We start from the raw sequence: 22,215 nt of genomic DNA, 5'->3' as shown, positions 1-22,215 counted from the left end.
CATATTGACAAGTACCTCACAGGAGCCATTCAGCAAGGCCAACTAAGGCCCAAATCTGTACTCTTTGTTAAACAGCAGAACTGCAGTGAGAGAATAATTCTTAAAATTGAAGATACCGAATAGAACATACAGCTCAACAGAAGGCTTGCCTCCCAGGAGGAAAGTCAAAGCCTTTCCTCAAAATAATTCTGCTTTTGCTCTGAGATAAATGGATGGGAGACTTTGCTTAATATATCAGGAACTCATAGGGGCGCCTGGGTGGCGCAGTCGGTTAAGCGTCCGACTTCAACCAGGTCACGATCTCGCGGTCCGTGAGCTCGAGCCCCGCATCAGGCTCTGGGCTGATGGCTCAGAGCCTGGAGCCTGTTTCCGATTCTGTGTCTCCCTCTCTCTGCCCCTCCCCCGTTCATGCTCTGTCTCTCTCTGTCCCAAAAATAAATAAACGTTGAAAAAAAATTAAAAAAAAATATATATATATATATCAGGAACTCATAGAAGTAAAAAAAAAAGTGTCAATTTTTAAAATAAAGTGAAAACAAAATTTGCAAAAAGAGTTAGTTTCAATAATCCTAGTTATCATTCCGTAAAAAAGAAAATCTCATTAACTTGCCAACACCTGTTGCTTTCCCCCCATGTGGTCATAACCTTGGGGCAACTATTCTGCTACTGCTCCTCAGACCCAAGCTAAGACTTCACTGGATATACAATGAATCCACATTTTGGCTGTTTCCTTCCAGAGACTCCAGAGAATGCCCTCCCCTTGTTGCAAACTCAGATGTTGGGGGCCAGGCAAGAACCTATCACAAATGAAGGAAGGAGGGAATGTGATACCTTTCCAGAGTAACTCATACTACTGATTTCAGTTGCATTAAAAACAAATCCCGTTGAGGGGCACCTGGGTGGCGCAGTCGGTTGAGCGTCCGACTTCAGCCAGGTCACGATCTCGCGGTCCATGAGTTCGAGCCCCGCGTTGGGCTCTGGGCTGATGGCTCAGAGCCTGGAGCCTGTTTCCGATTCTGTGTCTCCCTCTCTCTCTGCCCCTCCCCCGTTCATGCTCTGTCTCTCTCTGTCCCAAAAAATAAATAAAAACGTTGAAAAAAAATTTTATAAAAAAAATTAAAAAAAATAAAAATAAAAAAATAAAAAAAAACAAATCCCGTTGAAATGTATTTTTTCACCACGTATTTTTGTATAGTAGCCATGATTATCTCTGCGGGTTATTTTCCAATGGCATCTTAAGTTTTGTTTTACGGACACATACACTAATTGCATATTAAACATATGAGAACACTGCATATCTAAAGAAATCCCCTTCATAGCTCTCTGGGACTGTTGTTTTCTCTCTTTTGCTAAGAGACAGGAGTCCCAGAAATATTTCACTTCATTCTGTTAATTTAAGGAAAGGTAACTGCGTGAGCCCAATAATGATAAATGGCAACTGGCATTGCCTTTGGGTCACAGAGCCACGAGGGAATGGAGCCCATCTGGAGACTCCATGCCCTGTCCAACGGGGAGTTTCCACCAGCAACAGCAGACGATGTCAGGCAGTAATGCAGGCCCAGCACTGCCACATCTTCTGATTTTTTTTTTAAGCCAAGGATCTGGGGCACTTGGGTGGCTCAGTCAGTTAAGCGTGCAACTCTTGGTTTTGGCTCAGGTCACGATCTCAGTTGTGTGGGTTCAAGCCCCATATCAGGCTCTGCACTCAGTGCTTGAGATTCTCTGTCTCACTCTCTCTCTGCCCCTTCCCAACTCATGCTGTCTCTATGTCTCTCAAAATAAATAAACTTTATAAAGCCAAGAATCTGGATCTTTTCTTTCTTTCTTTTTTTTTAAGTAGGTTCCATGCCCAGTGTGGAGCCCAAGTGGAGCTTGAACTCTCAAGACCCTGAGATCAAGACCTGAGCTGAGCTCAAGAGTCAGATGCTTAACCACCTGAGCCACCCAGGCACCCCAGAATCTGGATCTTTTAAGGTAAAAATTTTCAATGTGTAACTATTGGCAGTAGATTCCACAAAACTTTGGGGAGCACCTGGGTGGCTGTTGGTTAAGCGTCAGACTCTTGATTTTGCCTCAGGTCATGATCTCACAGTCATGAGATCGAGCCCTGCATCGGGCTCTGCACTGGGCATGAAGCCTGCTTGAGATTCTCTCTCCCTCCCCCTCTACCCCTCCCCATCTTGTGTTCTTTCTCTCTCTCTGTAAAAATAAAAAATAAAAAAAATAACTTAAAAAAAAAAAAGAAAAATTTAAAGATTATGATGATTAACCAAAATACATCCACGGGCAGGATTCAGCCAGTGGGCTAACAATCTGTAAACTCTGTCCTAGACTGGCAGCCTGTGAGGACTGGAAGCATTTCTCTTTTGTGGCTGCACACAGTAGATGCTCAATAAATATTTGTCAACTGTTACTACCAGGATTACTTGGTCACAATGGTCATAAATCCAAATCAAATTAGTCTAACAGGATGCTAAAAAGAATATTTCAGTCAAGCCTCTGGGATGATAAATTTCAGACACTAACGTGAGGTTCTAGACTGAGATGTAAAATTTCAAAGGAAATATCTGAAAACTGAAAAATTTCAAAGGAAATATCAAATCAAAATGATCTGAAAGGCCCTCCCTACATCAAATATAAAAGTAACCGGCAATGAGAAGTTAAGGAAAGAGAATTTGAACAACTTGCCTGGACTGAGCAGTGCTATGGACTCCTCACTTAAGGGGCAGAATGAGTACTTGTCTCTCCCTCATGCCTGGTGAGGGAAGCTTAACTTTGACCCTTAAAAAATGGGGAACACAGTAGACTTCTAGATGCTTGACTTCTACCTGACAAGTGTAAAGGCCACAAGATAGGCTGGATGCAGCAACTGGTCTGCACTCCTGGAATTTGTTGTAAAAAAGGATGCATAAATGAGCGAGAGTGGGTTTGTTTTAGGTCCTTTCCAAAACACGGGTCTAGAGGGTTGCCAGGGGCCTCAGCAGACAGCAGTGGGGACAGACACTGGGAGTCCTAGGAGCCACAGGAGTGAGTGACAAGGTTTGGGCAATTACATGACCTCCATCAGGGGAGCTGTACAGCAGAGGTCCCTAGTTGCAGGGGTCTCCAAAATGCCTCCCAGAGCACCCACAGGCATTAGTTTTAAACACTCAACAGCTCAGACAGCGCTGACACTATCTTATGTCTTTTCTATTCACATTGTCTCTTTCCCTTCCCCACCGATTCCAGAGAGGTCAGAAACCACAACCAGCATCCGAGGAGGAGTGGGAAAATGACAGGCAGGGCACATCCCCTTCCCAGGGTCAGGCACCTGCTGGTACTAAGCCCTAAATGCAGGGAGGGGAAGTCACTGTAGCTTTGAATGAATTGAAAGCTATGGCTCTTACATAAGGCCAGATACTCTAATTTTGGAATTGGTGACTCAATGTGACCATGGGATTTTTAGTACCTCCTCGATATCAAAAAATTCTCTGGACTTCCCACACTGAAAACATTTTAAGAGGGCACAGGGAGACAAAATAAAACCGGCTTTGATTATCTCCTGATGTGTCTTGCACGTTCAATACACTGGTTGTACTAATCTAGGCAAAAAGGGCAATGTAATGGTTCACGCAACCAGTGTGGAAAGGGTCAAGGTACAGAAGGTTTCAGGGACCACAGAAAGTGACTGGACCACCACTGCGCCTCCCTGAGTCATTGCTCTCCCCTGACCAGCTTCCTTCCTAAGTTAGAAAACATGCTGCTAGCAACTTTCAGATACACACCTTCAGCTTTGCCTCTGAAAGGGACTGAGACTCGGTCTCTCTGCACAAAATGGCAAAACTCCCAGGGAAGGGCCAGGAGTGGCCTTGTGTACATCTGTTCCTCACACCCGCTCTAATCACAGTGACAGGAAGCAAGGATTGTAAAAAAAATTACTACTCCCACATTACACATGTGGTTAGGAGAATTTACCAGAAGAACGGACATGCCGTCCTGAACAAATGCAGGCTCTCGGGAACAGTAGGAAGTCTTTGGAAAACATACAGCTAGCTCAGTCTCCGCGGAAAACAGGTATAGCCATGGCCGATATTAAATGGACCACTGTTAAAATGGGCTTCGGACTTTTTCCTTCCCATCCTCATTCTGCCGTGGGTTTTTTCTTCCCTGACCAATCTCCTTTTATTTTTTTTTTTAATTTTTCTTTTTAACGTTTATTTATTTTTGAGACAGAGAGAGACAGAGCATGAACGGGGGAGGGTCAGAGAGAGGGAGACACAGAATCCAAAACAGGTTCCAGGCTCCGAGCTGTCAGCACAGAGCCTGACTCGGGGCTCAAACTCACGGACCGCGAGATCGTGACCTGAGCCGAAGTTGGCCACTCAACTGACTGAGCCACCCAGGCGCCCCACCAATCTCCTTTTAAAATCTTTCTCATAATGCGCTCTGGCTTACATCCCTCGACCTCCACGCAGACTTGAAGCCCCACTCTGCCATAGGAGACCTCACTTTTCCTGTGGCTTTCAAGGGGAAGCTGCTTTTTCTGTCAGATGCCAAGTCCCTGTGGCCATGAGGGGGAAGTTCTTCTGATGTGCTGTGGTGGGTTTTTTCCATCACTTTTCTTGGGTTTGGGGTTCCTTGAGCATCTTAGATCTATTATGGGTCTATGGTTTTCATCAAATTTGAAAAATTTCTGGCCATTATTTCTTCAAAAAATTTTCTGCCCTCCCCTCTCTGGGGGAGTTCCAGGGACACAAGTATTAGGCTGCTTGATGCCCCACCACTCACTGATGTTCTGTTACTTTTTTTTCCCAGTTATTTTGCTCTCTTATTATTTTAGATACTTCCTATTGAAATATCTTCCAGTTGACTACTCTTCTCTTCTGCAGTGTCGAATTGCCTGTTTACCCATCTCGTCTGCAGTGTCGAACTGCCTGTTTACCCATTCAGTATAGTTTTCATCTCAAACACTATTTTTTCACCTCTAAATTTCTTTTTCGTATCTTATATGTCTTTCCTTAATATTCTCATGCTTTCTTCTACCTTCTTGAAGATATGGACTATGTTTTAATGTCTTTGCCTACTAATTCTATCTTTTGTGTTATCACGAGGCCTATTTCTATTGTTTTTTTCTCATTATGGGTTGTATTTTCATGCTTTTCTGAATTAGCTAGTCATTCTTCATACACACACACACACACACACACACACACACACACACACACACACACTTTTTAATCCGGAATAGTTAACATACAGTATTATAGTAGCTTCAGGTGAGCCTGGTCACTCTTGACCAGATGCCAGCCATGTGAATTTTACTTTGCTGAGCACAGAATATTTGTGCATTCTTTATTTATTTTTGAGGTGCAGTTAAATTACTTGGAAACAGTTGGATCCTTTCAAGGCTTGCTTTCAAGCTTTGTAGGATTAAGATGAGAGGCAAAGTGGACTTTCGTCTAGGGCTAATTGTGCACCACTGCTAACTCTGCCCCACGACTAAGGCAATGCCCTTCTGAATGTGCCATGGATGCCCCTGTATTATGATGCTTCACCGCTATTCCCAGCCCTGTGTGAACTGTAGTGAGTCTAAGGGGACCCTCTACAGATCTCTAGAGCTCTCTCTGTGTGCAGCTCTTCCCTCTTTGGTACTTATGAATTCTGGCAGCCTTTCTCTCAAATTCTCAAATCTGTTTCCTCTTAGGAAGACTCTAGGATCCTGTATGGGTTCTTCTTCCCTGTGCGGGGGTCTGGAAACTCCATCCAGGCTGTTAGCTTGGACAATTATAGGGTTAACCTCATTTGTTCCTCTTCTTTCAGAGACCAGTGCCGTGTGCTACCTATTGTTCAATGTCAGAAAAAATTTTTTCATATATTTTGTCTGGTTTTTGTTGTTGTTGTTGTTGTTGTTGTTGTTTTCCCTCTTTCTTTGCTTTTTCCTTATCCAGGGTAGACTTCACCCCACTCAACTATTCAGGTTAGCCTGCCCAACGATCCTTCCATTGCACCCAAACCCAACTTCTCATTCCTGCCCAACCCCTCTCCTGAGTCCCAGACATATATTCAGCTGTCTGCTGCACATTTCCACCTCCTACAGACACCTGAAACTCGGGCTGCCCCACACAGAGTTCACATTCACAGAACTCACATACCTGTAGAGCCTGGTTCTCCTCCTGTATTCCCTACCTTAATGAATTGTACCACTATTCACCCAGCTGCCCAAGCTTGAAACCTGAGAGAATTACTTGATTTCTGTTTCCTTCTTATTTAATTACCATGTCCGTTTTTTAAAAGTTTCTATTTAAATTTCAGTTAGTTAACATACAGTGTAACATTAGCCTCATGTGTACAACATAGTGATTTAATACTCCCATACACCACCCAGTGCTCAGTACAACAAGTGCCCTCCTTAATCCCTAACATCTATTTAATCCATCCTCCCACTCACATCTTCTCTGGTAACCGTCAGTTTGTTCTGTATAGTTAAGAGTCTGTTTCTTGGTTTGCCTCTCTCTCTTTTTTTTCCCCTCTGCTCATTTGTTTTGTTTCTTAAATTCCACATGTAAGCAAAATCATATGGTATTTGTCTATCTCTTATTTCGCTTGCCATAACACTCTCTGGCTCCATCCATGTCCTTGCAAATGGCAAGATTCCATTCTTTTTTAAGGCTAACATTCCATTGTATATATATATACACCGTATCTTCATTTTCCATCCATCAATTGATAGACACTTGGGCTATTTCCATAATTTGGTGATGGTAGATAACACTGCTATAAACATCGGAGTGCTTGAATTACCATGTCCTTTTAATTTCATCTTCTAAATGGATCTCCAACCCACTTACTTTTGTTCATTTTTGTTCTCTAAGAAGCCAGCTTTACCTCTCATCTGGATTACTGCTAGGTTTCCTGCCTCCTGTCTTGTCCCCCTCTAATAGATTCTTCCTGATGTGATCAGAGCTATCTTTCTATAGGACAAACATGGTTATGTCATAACCCTGCTTAAAACCTTTGAACAGCCTCTACTGTTCTAAGAACGAATCCCAGTCTCTTGATTCATAAGGTCCTTCAGGATCTGACCTACAGTGACCATTCCAACTTTACTTTTGGAGTCCCTATATTACCGCCACCCTGCCCCTGCCAAAGTCTATGCTCTGACCAAACTGAACTATTTTATTTGCCTCCTAAGTATCTACGATCTCCAGCCCTTTGTACCTGCTTTTCCTTTCACTTAAAACATTATTCCTGGGGCGCCTGGGTGGCTCAGCTGGTTAAGCGTCCGACTTCAGCTCAGGTCATGATCTCTCTGTCCGTGGGTTCAAGCCCTGTGTCAGGCTCTGTGCCAACAGCTCAGAGCCTGGAGCCCGCTTTGGATTCTGCGTCTCCCTCTCTCTCTCTGACCTTCCCCTGCTCATGCTGTCTCTCTCTCTCAAAAATAAATAAACATTAAAAAAAAAATTTTAACATTATTCCCAACCCCTTTCCACATTGGTTCTTTCCTACGCATTGCTCCTAAATGATCCAGTCACCGCAAACTCAGAATGCCGCAAATCAGATTTATGTGCACCCTGTTCCCCAGCCACGTGTTTTGTTTTGTTTTGTTTTGTTTTGTTTGCTAGTGCCATTGCCATTCAGTACTTCAAGACAGACATGTTTGGTATACTCTCTCTCATTTCTAAATACAGATCCTGTTCGCTAAACCACGGCCACTGCTTTTGCTGCATCTGCACTGTTGCTTAGACCACACAGCCACCTCTCACTCTGTACCTGTCTCCCTAGCCTCACCTTCCGTCACTCCTCTGTGTGCAGCCTCTATGCCTGAGAGCTACTCGGACCACGTTACCTCTCTTTGTAATGCCCTCCCTCAGCCTGCTGACTTGGCAAACACCCACTCATCCTTCAAGATTTTGGTTGTCTCCGAAGCAAAATCTAACAGGTATTTTTGTAGAGCCACAAGACCTTTCATGGCTTGGCTTTTAGCTACCTTTTCATCTCCATCTTCCACTATCTTGCCCCCTGTGCCTGCTGCTCAGGCCATCCCAGCCTTCTTCAGTTCTCTGCATAAGCCGTGAGCTCCCTCGGCATAGGACTCTTTTGTAGAAGCAGCTTTTTTCTGCCTGAAATGTGCTCTCATCTCTTTACTCGTGTTAATTCCTCTTATCCTTTAGACTGTAGTTCAAACGTACTCTCTTTCAGAAGAGCATTTGTTGACCCTCCTGCCTCGGATGTGCCCACTCTTACATGCTCCTCGAACGCAGCATTAGAGCATCAACGATTACTTGCCCTCACGGCACTTCTGCCTCCCTTTGGAAACAAGTCGCTTGAATTTCTTTTAAGGAACTGCCTTTCTTCTACAGCAGGCAAGTGATGAGACTGTCAGTGGGATTTGCCTGTCCAGAGTGGGGGCACTCGACAACAGCTAGGTTAGCCGGACCCTTCTCTCTTAAGCGGCGTGGCACTGGGGAGAGAAACAGGATGCTGAAAAAATGGACCGCTGGTTGCAATCTAGATTCCTGGCACTGCCCTTTGTGTCCTTTCTGAGGGCCGGCTGTTTGATGCTTAATTTTATTCTATGGGTACCCGTGTCCTTCCAGTAAATTCCTTTTTCTTTTAAACTAGCCGGGTTCCATTTCTGTTGCTTGCAATTAAACAATCCTAACTATATGTATCTGTATCTCTAGCCCCTCGTATGGGGTGTGGCAGAGAGGCGGTATTCCGTAAATGTGCTAAGCAAATGGAAGAATGAAGGGAGTGACCTAATGACCAAGAGAGCCTAATAGTAACCCCAAGACCTGGATTCTTTGTCTTCCTCCACCCCTTGCAAGGGGGCAACATTAAGAGCGTAACAATGGTGGCATCAGTGGCTTCATCTGTCACTAGCCCACCACCTCTTACAGTGCTCTGGCCACTTCTGCTCCCAGCCCTACAGATAACTGCATCACAGTCACCTCTGCTTATGCAGAGGCTGCCCTGCTCTTCTGGGGAAACTCCTCCCCTGTATCGGTTTCTGGCTTTTACTTTGGGGTTCCCTTTTGAGGACTCCACACTTGCCAAGGTTAATTCCCTCCCCGCATTTATAATAGCCTAAAACTTAACTTCCTCCACAAAGACTTTCTGAGGCTTCTGACTGCCCGTTTCCAGCACATCCGGGGATCTTACCAACAAGCACCCCACTCTCATATTCGTAAGCTGGTACTGGTGGTTGGATCTGTGCCCAGCTCCTCACAGAATTCCGGGACTGGTAGGGAAGCTTAAGTCTAGTGTTCAGGAAATATAAACTAGAGAAAGCAATCAGGAAGGCCGAGGCATAATGCTCTGGGACATAGGAGCAGAGCTTCCTACCGTCGGGTTTGCACAAGGCAAAACTGCAGATCGCAGAGCATCTCACTGTTTATGAATGTGTTTTCGAAGTTGCATGTGAATTCAGTTTTACAATACGGAAATGCTAGTTTGAGCATTTCTTCAGCGTCAACTCACATCTGGGGAAGTTGGCAGTAAAGCCTGGGCCTCACTGACAGTCCACTGATCCCAAATCTGTAGTAAGTACAGAAGACTCTGGGACTCACCAGTCAGCCAGGCATAATGTAGGTTGATGTGCATATACAGCACCCCCAGCACCTGAAGGTATTCTCTCCTCAGGTGTCAAAGCAGCAAGCCCACAGCTATGCAGTGAAGGACAGATGTTTAGTCTGGTGGTTTGGGCTTCCTGCCTTAGCCAGGCTGCAAAGCTCAGCAGTACAAAACCCCCTGGCCGAGGAGCACATGTGTGTCCTTTGCCTGGCTCCAGGTGGGAAGTGGCATGGATAATGCAAATATCTGCTCTTCTCCTGCTGCACCTGTACCAAGTCAAACCTGTGAATGCACACGGTGCTTTTTCAAATGACTCAGGTCTCCGAAATTAACCATTAACTCTTCCACTTCCATTCCAAAGGACTAGGTCAGTGTTCTGAGCTCACATAAACTCCTAGAAGGTTCAGAAACTGGACATAAACAAAAGGGGGCTATGTACTCAAATGTGTATGTACCTAGTGACGAAACCTCTCTCTCTAAAAGGTCAAATTCACAAAAATTACAAGGAGAAATATACAAGTCTCCTGTCATCATAACGGGAAACACAACCACTGAAAAACCAGGCTCTCTGAATCAGTGAGAATTCAAAGGATTTGAGCAGAACAATTAATAAATTTGAACTGATATAGACTACCTTACATCCACTGAGTAGAGAATGCACATTCTTTTCAAGCATATATGGAACATTTATGAAAACTGACCACCTCTGAGGCTTAAACCGTGATATGAAAATTTATGAACACTGAAACAAGCTCAAGCTTTTCACTTAAAAATCCGAAAATATTAGGGCACCTGCATGCTCAGTCGGTTAGGCGTCTGACTCTTGGTTTCAGCTAAGGTCACGATCTCATGGTTTTTAAGTTCTAGCCCCGCACTGGGATCTGTGCCGACAGTGCAGAGCCTGCTTGGGGTTCTCTCTCTCCCTCTCTCTCTGCCCCTCCCTGCCTGTCTCTCTCTCTCAAAATAAACAAACTTTAAAAAATTTTGGAAAATATTTATTTTATAGCAATTCAACATTTAATATATTCCATAATACTTTGTATTTCACTTTGTTCATAATTCCAAAAAGAAAATTATGAATGCTTGGGGTGCCTGAGCGGCTCAGTCAGTTAAGCATCTGACTCTTGATCTCAGGTCAGGTCATGATCTCATGGTTTGTGAGATCAAGCCCCACCTCAGGCTCTGCGCTAACATCTTAGGGCCTGCTTGGGATTCTCTCTCTCTCCCTCACTCTCTACCCCTGCTCTCTCTCTCAAAATAAATAAATAAACATTAAAAAAAAAGAAAGTTATGAATGCTTTCACAATGCCCGATTTACACACAGTGTCTTCCTGTTTATCTCAGCATGGTGTACAAATTAGTATCACTCTCAGCCTCTGTTCTCTCTCACGTGTAAACAGCTGGGAGCACTGCATGACACAGCGAGATCCTCTTCTAGAATGAAGGGAGACCTCCCTGAAAGTTCCCCAAGCCAAGTATCCTACTCTAGCCTCATCAGCAGGCCACTGAGCCCTAGAATGGAATTTCTGGGAACACAGGTGCATGTCGCGAGCCAACTGTGCTGCTGGCATTTTTGGTCTCCAGTGACCCACTTCCTTTCTTCATTCTAAGGGACCGCCAGAAATTCCCACCAGCTGTCCCTATGCTCTGCACAAAGCAGATGTTCATTAAGTAATTGCTGCTGCCCCCCACGTGAATCATGGGAGTTAACCACGGCCCGAGACGGGCTGGCCAAAATGCAAACAGCTCCCACATCATCTCAAGTCAGGGAAATAAATCACAATGGAGGATCAATTAATCAAAGACAAACTAAAATAGGAAAAGCAGTATCATAAAATAAACAGAAAAATTCACTGACCTAGACTAAATTAAGTGACCCAGTAAAATAACTTAGAAGTTCATACACTGAAATCCAATCTCAAATGGGTGCACATTGGCATGGGGGCAGAGAGGGCCTCGCAAGAAACTCCTGATAAGCCCCGATCTCCTGTGACTGCACCACGCTCCCTCTGAGCACAGCACAGCTGTGACACATCTGGGGACAAAGGAAAGTGGAACCTCCCCTGGAAGGTAAAAGCCCCAGCCCAGCCAGTGGAGGCAAAGGGGTCATGTACCCATTTCCCCTCTGTCCTGGGAAAATAGCAATGTCCAGTGTCCAGAGCAGGGCATGCAGTGAATTCAATTCTATTCATGATAGCAAGCGTGTCCAGACCATGTCAGGGCATCTCGCGTGAAGCTGCAGCAGAATTTTGGTGGAAAACACGTCAAAAGAGCAGCTGGGGCAGGAAAAAAAAAAAAAATGGCTCACTCTGCAGTCTGTATCTTAAACTTCATGGAGCTTACCACCTAGTAGGTAGAGAAGTACAAATAATCACCAAGCAGTTATTGTATAAAATAAGACAGAGTCCCTCTCTTCAAACAAAAATAATTTTATTTTTTCCCCAGTTTAGGGTTAACACATGCTTACCATATAAGTTTTTTACATTTGGATTTTCATTTTATTTTTTTAGTTTCTTTATTTTTGAGAGAGAGAGAGACAGACAGAGGCAGAGAGAGAGAGAAAGAGAGTGCGCACAAGTCGGGGAGGGGCAGAGAGAGAGAAGGAGACTCAGAATCTGAAGCAGGCTCCAGGCTCTGAGCTGTCAGCACAGAGCCCGATGCAGGGCTCAAACCCACAAGCCGTGAGATCATGACCTGAGCTGAAGCAGGATGCCCAACTGACTGAGCCACCAGGCACCCCTACATTTGGATTTTGAAAGCATGAAGTAAGCACCATTTGAAATTCCGATTTTCTAAAGTTAATACCTTCAAACGTTTTGGTGACTACCTTCACAGAAATCTCTTTCCATAAATACATGTGTGAACGTGCATATATAATTTTACTTACGTGTGGCCTCAATATACATGTTCTTTGTTCCTGTTTTGTTCACTCAACAATATCCCTAATGTCTTCTGTGTCAATAAACATAAGACTGCATCATTTTTAATGGCTGTTGGAGTCCATTTCACCATACAGATGTGCCATTTCTTATGTAATCCCTAAGTATGTGTTACATGATGGACATTACGGTTTCCATTTTCCTACTTTTCATTTAATATTTGCTGAGCACCTATTATATGCCAGGTACTGTTCTAAGTACCAGGGACACAGTGATAAACAAGATAGGCAAGATCCCTGGCCAAATTCTACTGGGGGAGACTGATAGTATGCAAGTAAATAGCAGATAATTTGAAGGAAGGATAAGTGCTAAGAAGAAATAAAGACAAACTCTCTTAGAGAAGGACTGGGTGTCAAGAGAGTAGACTACTTTAGACGCAGTGATCCAAGAAGGCCTTTCCGCAGAGTGACATTTGAACACAGACCTTGGACAGTCATGTAAAGCAGGAGTAAAGCATTCTAGAGACAGGAGGCATGGAGTACAAAGGCCCTGGTGCAGGAAGAGGCCTGGCATATTCATGGACTCGCAGGAATGCCAATGTGGCTTGAGGGCAGAGAGGGACAAAATGGACTAAGCGTTGAGAAAACTCAAGAGAAACCACAGTAGGAGCTAGCAAGTCAGACCCCATAGGTCATGGAGTTTGGGTCTTATTTTAAGTGTACCATGAAGTCAATGGAGAGTTTTCAGTGGGAACAAGATATGATCTGATGTACATTTTAAAAGATCACTCTGGCTACAATGTGGAGAATGGACTACTGGAAAACAACAAATGAGCAGAGAGACCAGTAGATGCTTCCTTATCCGGGGAGAGAAGATGGTACCTTGGACAGAGCTGCTGGAAAAAGGCTAGACAAGAACACATTGTGAAGACAGAAAAAGTGAGAAAGGGAGAGGAGAGGCAACAATCAAAGAGGTTTCCGGGTCTGTGGCTTGAACACTTGGGCAGATGGGGACAAAAACTTGGGAGAGGAACAGCTTTGAGCACACAGATCCCACACACATTCCATTAGATTTATATGTAATTATTTTGGTTTGGGGTGAGGAGGGCTACTGCTAATTTATTTATTTTTTTATTTTATTTATGTGTTTTTATTTTCATTTGAGAGAGAGAGAGAGAGAGAACAAAGGTGGGGGGGGGGAGGGGAGAGAATCTTAAGCAGGCTCCATGCACAGCACAAAGGGCTTTATCCCACAGCTCATGACCTGAGCCAAAATCCAGAGTCAGAAGTTCAACCCTCTGAGCCACCCAGGTACCCCTAATCTTTTATTTTCAATTATTCATTGCTAACATATATATATATATATATATTTTTTACATTTTGATCTTCTTTCTTATCTTGCTAAACTCAGTTATTAGTTCTAGGATTTTTTTTTTGTAGATTCCTTGAGATTTTCTATGTAAACAATCATGTCACCTATGAAGAGAGCCAGTTTTATTCCTTCCTTTCCAATTTATATTCTTGTCTCTTTTTCTTGCCTCGCCACACTGGCTGGGACTTTTAGGAGTGGTTCCTGATCTCTGGGGGAGAACAGTTTTTTACCATGAAGCATGATGTTTGCTGTGGGCTGTTTGTAGATGCCCCACATCCAGTTGAAGAAGTTCCCTTTTAAGCATGCTGAGAGTTTTTGTCACGAGTAGATGCTGAATCTTTGTCAGATGCTTTTTCTTCACCAATTGACATGACCATGCGGTTCCCCTTCTTTAGACAGTGAACATGATGGACTACATTGAGTGACTTTTGAATGCTGACCCAGCCTTCCATCTCTAGGACAAACCCCAGGTGGGCACCAAACCTGGGGAGTTTTAGCCATTATTTCTTTGAGTATCTCTTCTGCACTGCACTTTCTTCTTCTGCGACTCCAACAACAGACGGCAAACCTTCTGGTGTTGTCCCACAAGTCACTGAGGCTCTGCTCAACTTTGTAACTCTTTCCTGTTGTTCATATTGGGTAATTTTTATTGCTTTCCTTTCAAGGTCATTGATTCTTTGTTCTTCATCTCCATTTTGTTATTGAGTCCACTCAGTTTTTAAAATTTCAACTATTGCATTTTTTTTCTTTTATCTCCATTTGGTTCCTTTTTATTTCCTTTTTGGGGGGTAGTGGCTAACAGTTTCTATCTTTTTTGCATCAATACCGTTTGCCCTTATTTTGGAGAGCATTTTCATAACAGCTGCTTTAAAGGAAGTGTCTGGTTATTCCAACATCTGTGTTGAGATGTTCCTGGTTCTTCACATGATGATTAATTCTGGATTGTATCCTGGATATTTTGAATACGAGGTTATGAACATTTAGGTCTTGTTTAAATCCAGTGGAGAGTGTTGACATTTTTGTTTTACCAGACTCTCAACCAGGTTGGATTTAGGTGACAAGTTTTGACCAGCCTTCCATAGGTTATAGTTTCAATGCCAGTTCCATTTTCAAAGCCTCCTCAAGTGGGTCCTCTGTGGACACCACCCAATGTCCAGTCTAGGACTCAGTCAGTGGTCTATCCCTTGGACCACTTCTCAGAGTCTTTGGCGTTTGCTAGAATCAGATGCGTGCGTGCACAGCTCAGCGGTTAGCTGTTCATAAACAACTTTTAAGGGCTGCTTTCCTGAGCTCTTCCCTGTTTTCTCCTGGTGATTTCCAGTTCATCGGGCCTCCCCCTCTCGGACCTCTGGCTAGACAGCTGAGATCTTAGTTACTGCCTTCTCCCTCACATTTCCTGAACGGTACCCAGATCTGGGCCCAAGCAGCAGGAAGGCAGAGGAAAAAGAGCAACCGATTTCACCCCCTGCCCCCACCATCCTGGAATTACAGCTCCTCTGATCAGAGAGGAACATTTCCCTTTTTCAGTTTTAGGTGCTTGGCGACCCCACTGCTGTCACAGGCGGTACCACCACCACTATAGTGGGGCTGCCTGCGGTCTAAGGCACGAGGGAGAAGGGAGGAAAATAAAACCAACCTTTGGAATTTCCCTCTCTGTCTGAGTCTCAGAGCCCCGTCCCCGCCCCAGAGCCATAACTAGAGGTCTTCTGGAATTCTCTCTGGCTGTCCCCTAACAGGCACTGCTGGGTTTGGGGCCTTGCATTGAGGACATGGGATACCAGAGGAAAAAATGAAAAATTCACTGCCAGCGTGGTAGTGCTTTTAATTCTGGTCTCTTCCCCCAATCTGCCTACTACTCTATTTCAGAGTCCTCAAATAGCTGCTAAATGCACCTGTCCAGGCCTTTAGCTGCAGCCAATGAGACAGATTCCTGTCCATGTATCGTGTACATATATCCTGGTACATACAGACGCCTCCATTTCTGTAGGGAATATAGCTACGAGAGGAAGTGCCAGCTCATGAGGTATGTGTATATTCAAATTGTGCTAGATACTACATAGTCTTTTCTAAAGGGATTGTAACCAATTTACCCTCTGACCAGTGGAGACCCAGAGTTTCCACTGTCCCACATCCTCACCAATACTGGAATATGGAGCTTTTCAAGTTTTGCTACTTTGGTGGATGTGCAGTGGTATCTCAAGGTAATCCTAATTTGCCTCTCCCTAGGCAGCGATGCAACCGAACACGTTTTCATAAGTTTATCAGCCATTTGGATTTCCTCTTTCATGGAGTGCTTACTCAGGCCTTTTGCTTGTTTTGATACTGGGTTGTTTCTTTATTCCTGTTGATTTCTGTAGCTCTCTATTCTGGAAACACACCCTTTGTTGGCTGTTCATGTTATAAATATCTTTTTTTCACTCTGGATCGCCTTTTCATTCTCTTAATGGTGTCTTCCTGGTGAATGAGAAGTTCTTAACTTTAATACAGCAAAAGCGATCGATCTTTTCCTATAGCAGCAGACACAACTTTTGTGTCTATTTAAGAACTTTCTGTCTGTCCACTCTATCTTAAAGTGATCTCTCTTGTCTCAGCATTTGAGTGGAGTATACCTCAAGCATACAAAGTATGAAAGAGCAAGATAGCAAGGGAGAGAGTATGAGCTCTAGAGGTGGACAGATAAGAGTGGTCCTGGACAGGTTACTTTACCTTCGGGAGCATTAGTTTCTTTTATCTGTAATCAAAGATACACTATCCACCTTGCACGATATGTATAAAGCACCTACCACAGTGTTGGCACATAGTAGGCCCTTAGTAAGCAGTGGTAGCAGTGATTATAGTCTCTGAACTCACCTCTCCCCTTGCCCACATGGCCACAACTGCCAAAGCCTCAGGGCTTCTCTGTGAAACACCAATCTGCTGCATTCAAGGACAGCTACACGGCTTCAATTAACTGCCCTCGGCAGGCCAGCAAAGTCTCCCTGTTGTTCACGGGCAGCACCCACCACCAAGGCCCACTATCTCCAACTAGAAATGCAGGCTTGATGCCCAGAGATGCTCTTCTCACAAAGAAAAGTCGTCCTGGGGCTCCCATACGAACATGATGTCAGCCAAGGTGAAGAATCAAAACGACATCTCTTTCTGCTCACCGCCAAGCTCCACTGAGCCGGAGTGACTTGGTGTCAAAGGTGACTTGTATGTCCATCTGTGGGTCCCACATTTCGACACAGGGAAGAGAGGCAGCATGATGACATGCACGTGGGTTGGCACAAGTACACAGTAAAGTGCACACCCTGGAGGAGGTGTGTATTGGGGTACACAGGATGTGCGTGCAAACGTGCAACAGTGTATGTCCGCAGGAAGCCGGGACACTCTCCTCAGCCTAAGGTTTTGCTGGAGAGGCCGGATAATTATCTACTCCAACATACCCAGAGCTCCGGGCCTCTTAATGCCCTCTGCCCCACCCTCTAGGCCGCAATCTGTGCTCAGGAAACAGATTCCTGTTCTATGGACCTGGATGGATCTGAATGAGGAAGGAGCATCTACTGCAAATTCTTTAAGCAACTGGCAGAGTCTTCTAGATGCTACATCCCACTTCTTAGACCACAAGTCTCCAGAAAAGCTTCGTAAGACTTTCCCACAATCCTGAGATATCCCACTGCCCTTCCCAGAGACCCCCCCCTCCCCCACCTCACCAGGCTCCACTTCAAATGTGGCCAAGTGCTGAGTGCAGAAAGGACAGAGGGGGGAAGATTGGTACCTGCGCCTAGTGTTTGTCCAGCGGAGTCAAAGGAAAGAACCACTGAATCTGCAACACAAGAGGACAAGTTCATTTCTTTCTCCTTGCTAGAGTTAAAAAGACAAAAAAAAAAAAAAAACAAAAACAAAAACAAAAACAAAAAACAAGCTCCCACTGACTCTGCCCAAACCCTCCCCCATGAGGGAAAATCAACTGGATTGGAACTCAGCTGCATGGACAGCTTCCACAGGCCCATGCCCACCCATCCACTGGGCCAGGAGGCCCTACCGAGCCCAGCCCCTAGCCTCCCACCACTGGGAGGAACGTCTCAGGGCAGAGACAGGCCTCGAATTCTTCACAGGCATTTCCTGCAAAACTAAGGGACAAATTTACTTTTTTCCCCCTTCTTATAATGAAAATAAAATTAAAACAATGCAAAAGAAAACTCTTCTGCAGCTGGTTAAAGGCACTAACATTTCCCTTTGACTTCTCCCTTTCTTTTCCTACTCATATACCCAATTTGTTTATTATTTCTTCCCCAGAAGGGCTTAAAATGGCCTACAGGAATTTACAGGACACACTGGAATTTTTTAAAAAATGAAGAAGTCAAGAAAGGAAAAATATTACATAGTCCGGGGAATGTTAGTGCACAAAACGCATGCCATGAGGACCTGTGCATATGCCACAGGTGGAATCAAGAAGGCCTGAGCTCCCAAACTGCCAAAGGAAAGGAGAAAATGAACAGTCACAAGATTTAGTACCCACAGCACATTCATTCATTTGACCAGTCAGCAAATATTTATTGGGCATGACAATATGCTATGACTTTGAGATACAGCCACAAACAAAAGGGCATGGTCTCTACCCTCACAGGTCTCCCTGACATCAGTCTAAGAGACAAAAAAAAAAAAAAAAAAATTACCAAACAACAAATCACCCAACTAAAAATTATCTGAGTGAAACAGAGTGCTTTGAATATCTCTATTAAGAATCAGACCGAGGACACCTGGGTGGCTTAGTCAGTTAAGCGTCTGACTTCAGCTCAGGCCATGATCTCACAGTTTGTGAGTTCGAGCCCCGTATTGGGCTCCGACAGCTCAGAGCCTGGAGACTGCTTCGGATTCTGTGTCTCCCTCTCTCTCTGCCCCTCCCCTGCTCGCATTGTATCTCTCTCTCAAAAAATAAATGAACATTAAAAGAAATGAAAAAAAAAAAAAAGAATCAGACCGAGTTTGGAAGGGGACTGGGGGCTGATGAGGGAAGGCTAACAGAAGTGACACCTGGACTAACAGCTGAGGGATAAGTGAGGGTTAAACCCCACAAACCCCTGGAATGAGGCATTCCAGGTAGAGAGAATACTTGTGTGGAGACCTGAAGCGTGATGCAGCAGGGTGCTTCGGGGCAACTAAAAGACCAAAATATAAAAGCAAATATGAAACAGTCATCAGGAAGAAATTTCTCCTGTGGGTCCTAATAATAAAAGGGGATCCTATATGACGCTGAAGACTGTAACTTCTACAACATTTCTATAATACATAAGCGTGACTCTTGTATGGCTATTTCTTACAACGCGAGCTCATACAAAATGATGGAATAAAGCCAATGCATGATTCAATAAAAGCTATTATAAGGAACACTGAGATAAGGCCCAAGATAACCCCAGAAACCCCAGACTCAAAAGGGATCATATTCAAAAGGCTCACTCACCACCAAGGAAAGCCAGCTGGATGTATATAGGACCAGGGTCTATAGCCACACCCCCACCCCAGCCATATCCTCTGACCTCAGGCTGAGGTCATTTTCTCTTACTGCACAAGGAAACCCAACACATGATAAATCATTATCATAACTGTACATAACATCTCTCCCCACTGCTGGACTATCAGCTCCACGAGGGCAGACACTATACCTGCTTTATTCCCTGGCACATTACCAGCAGAACACTGGGAAGTAACCATCTGCTGAAGGGCCTGACCGTGGCTCAGTTGGTTGAGCGTCTTACTCTTAATTTCAGGTCAGGTCATGATCCCACAGTTGTGGGATTGAGCCCCGCATCGGGCTCCACGCTGAGCATGGAGCCTGCTTGGGACTCTCTCTCTCTCTCTCTCTCTCTCTCTCTCAATCCCTCTCTCTCTCTACCTCCCTCTGCCCCTCTCCCCTGCTTGCATGCACTCTCTCTCTCTCTCTCTCTCTAATAAAACAAAAATTTACCCATTTGCTGAATAACAGTGCCTAGAGAAGTAAATGGATCACAGATGCTTCATAAATATCATGTCTTAAAACCAAACGTTTACAAAGAACAAGGTGGCAGAGAGCCGACAGATATGGTTTCTGATAAGGGTCCAGAGGCAGACATTCTGTGCTTCCAATTAAGGGCAGATCCATATGCTGTGAAACCTACCAAGTAGGTAGGGTTGAAGTTTTCTCACAAAGATGCAGAAGCACAATTAGGACACCTGGCTGATCAGATAGGTGACCGTCCTATCTTGTATGAGATCAAATCAATGTCTCACTCTACAACCTCTTCTTCTTTATCAACATTTCACACATCTGTCTTCTCTCAGTGCTACAGCTCTTCTAGAAGAGAGCCCCTTATTTTTCTCTCTCTTTTTTTAAAGAAGCTTTACTGAGGTATAATTTACATACTATAAAATTCATTCATTTTAAATGTACAATTCAGTGATTTTTAGAAAATTTGCAGAGCTATGTAACCATCACCACACGCAATTTTACAACATTTCCATCATTCCAAAAAGATCCCTCATGTCAATTTACAGTCCTGCCCTGCTCTCACCTCCAGCCCCAGGCAACCACTGATTTACTTTCTGTCTCTGTAAATTCCCCTTTCTGGACATCTATCTATCTGCTTTTGTTAGAACTGTTCCATAGCCCCTAACCATACCCCTGCCTCTGATGTGGCCCACTTCCATCATCCTTTATACCACTGATGATGTTTCTTTCTTTCTTTCTTTCTTTCTTTCTTTCTTTCTTTCTATTTATTTAGAGAGACAGACAGACAGACAGACAGGCTGCAGGAGGGGAAGAGAGGGAGAGAGAATCCCAAGCAGGTTCTGAGCCATGAGCCCAGAGCCCAAAGTGGGGCTTGAACCCACAAACTGAAAGACCATGACCCAAGCCAAAACAAAGAACCAGATGCCCAACTGACTGAGCCTATATCCCTGATGACCTTTCTAAACAGTATGCCTCACTGTGGCTTTGCTCTTAATTAAAATCCTTCAGAGACCAAAAACCATAAAATACCTAAGAATAAATCTAACCAAAGAGGTGAAAAATCTATACACTGAAAACCAAAGAAAGCTTATGAAAGAAATTGAAGAAGACACAAAAAAACAGAAAAAGATTCCATGCTCCTGGATAGGAAGAATAAACATTGTTTAAATGTCAATACTACCCAAAGCAATCTACATATTCAATGCAATCCCTATCAAAATTATACCAGCAGGGGCGCCTGGGTGGCACAGTTGGTTAAGCGTCCAACTTCAGCCAGGTCACGATCTCGCGGTCCGTGAGTTCGAGCCCCGCGTCGGGCTCTGGGCTGATGGCTCAGAGCCTGGAGCCTGTTTCCAATTCTGTGTCTCCCTCTCTCTCTGCCCCTCCCCCGTTCATGTTCTGTCTCTCTCTGTCCCAAAAATAAATAAACGTTGAAAAAAAAAATTAAAAAAAAAAAATTATACCAGCATTCTTCACAGAGCTAGAACAAACAATCCTAAAATTTGTATGGAACCAGAAAAGACCCCGAATAGCCAAAGCAATCTTGAAAAAGAAAACCAAAGCAGGAGGCATCACAATCCCAGACTTCAAGCTATATTACAAAGCTGTAATCATCAAGACAGTATGGTACTGGCACAAGAACAGACACTCAGATCAATGGAACCGAATAGAGAACTCAGAAATGGACCCACAAACGTATGGCCAACTAATCTTTGACAAAGCAGGAAAGAATATCCAGTGGAAGAAAGACAGTCTCTTCAGCAAGTGGTGCTGGGAAAACTGGACAGCGACATGCAGAAGAATGAACCTGGACCACTTTCTTACCCCATACACAAACATAAACTCAAAATGGATGAAAGACCTAAATATAAGACAGGAAGCCATCAAAATCCTCGAGGAGAAAGCAGGCAAAAACCTCTTTGATCTTGGCCACAGCAACTTCTTACTCAACATGTCTCCAGAGGCAAGGGAAACAAAAGCAAAAATGAACTACTGGGACCTCATCAAGATAAAAAAGCTTCTGCATATCAAAGAAACAATCAGCAAAACTAAAAGGCAACCAACAGAATGGGAGAAGATATTTGCAAACGACATATCAGATAAAGGGTTAGTATCCAAAATTTATAAAGAACTTCTCAAACTCAACACCCAAAAAACAAATAATCCAGTGAAGAAATGGGCAAAAGACATGAATAGACACTTCTCCAAAGAAGACATCCAGATGGCCAACTGACACATGAAAAGATACTCCACATCACTCACCATCAGGGAAATACAAATCAAAACCACCATGAGATACCACTTTACACCTGTCATAATGACTAACATTAACAACTCAGAAATCAACAGATGTTGGCGAGGATGTGGAGAAAGAGGATCTCTTGTGCACTGCTGGTGGGAATGCAAACAGGTGCAGCCACTCTGGAAACAGTATGGAGGTTCCTC

The 22,215-nt window shown here is 44.1% G+C and overlaps 1 protein-coding gene across 1 annotated transcript in view; it reads right to left on the bottom strand.

Annotated features, from left to right (window-relative positions):
• ST3GAL3 (ST3 beta-galactoside alpha-2,3-sialyltransferase 3) overlaps positions 1 to 22,215 on the bottom strand; it is a 201,240-nt gene that overhangs the window by 99,562 nt on the left and 79,463 nt on the right. Inside the window, 1 exon segment of the mRNA XM_030325389.1 lies at positions 17,560 to 17,607. Coding sequence (XP_030181249.1) covers positions 17,560 to 17,607 — 48 coding nt within the window.

Source organism: Lynx canadensis, chromosome C1 (assembly GCF_007474595.2).
Source record: "Lynx canadensis isolate LIC74 chromosome C1, mLynCan4.pri.v2, whole genome shotgun sequence".
In the NCBI taxonomy this organism is placed as follows: Eukaryota; Metazoa; Chordata; class Mammalia; order Carnivora; family Felidae; genus Lynx; species Lynx canadensis.
The sequence above is the reverse complement of the archived record's forward strand: the minus strand, read 5'-3'. Positions and strand labels throughout refer to the sequence as shown.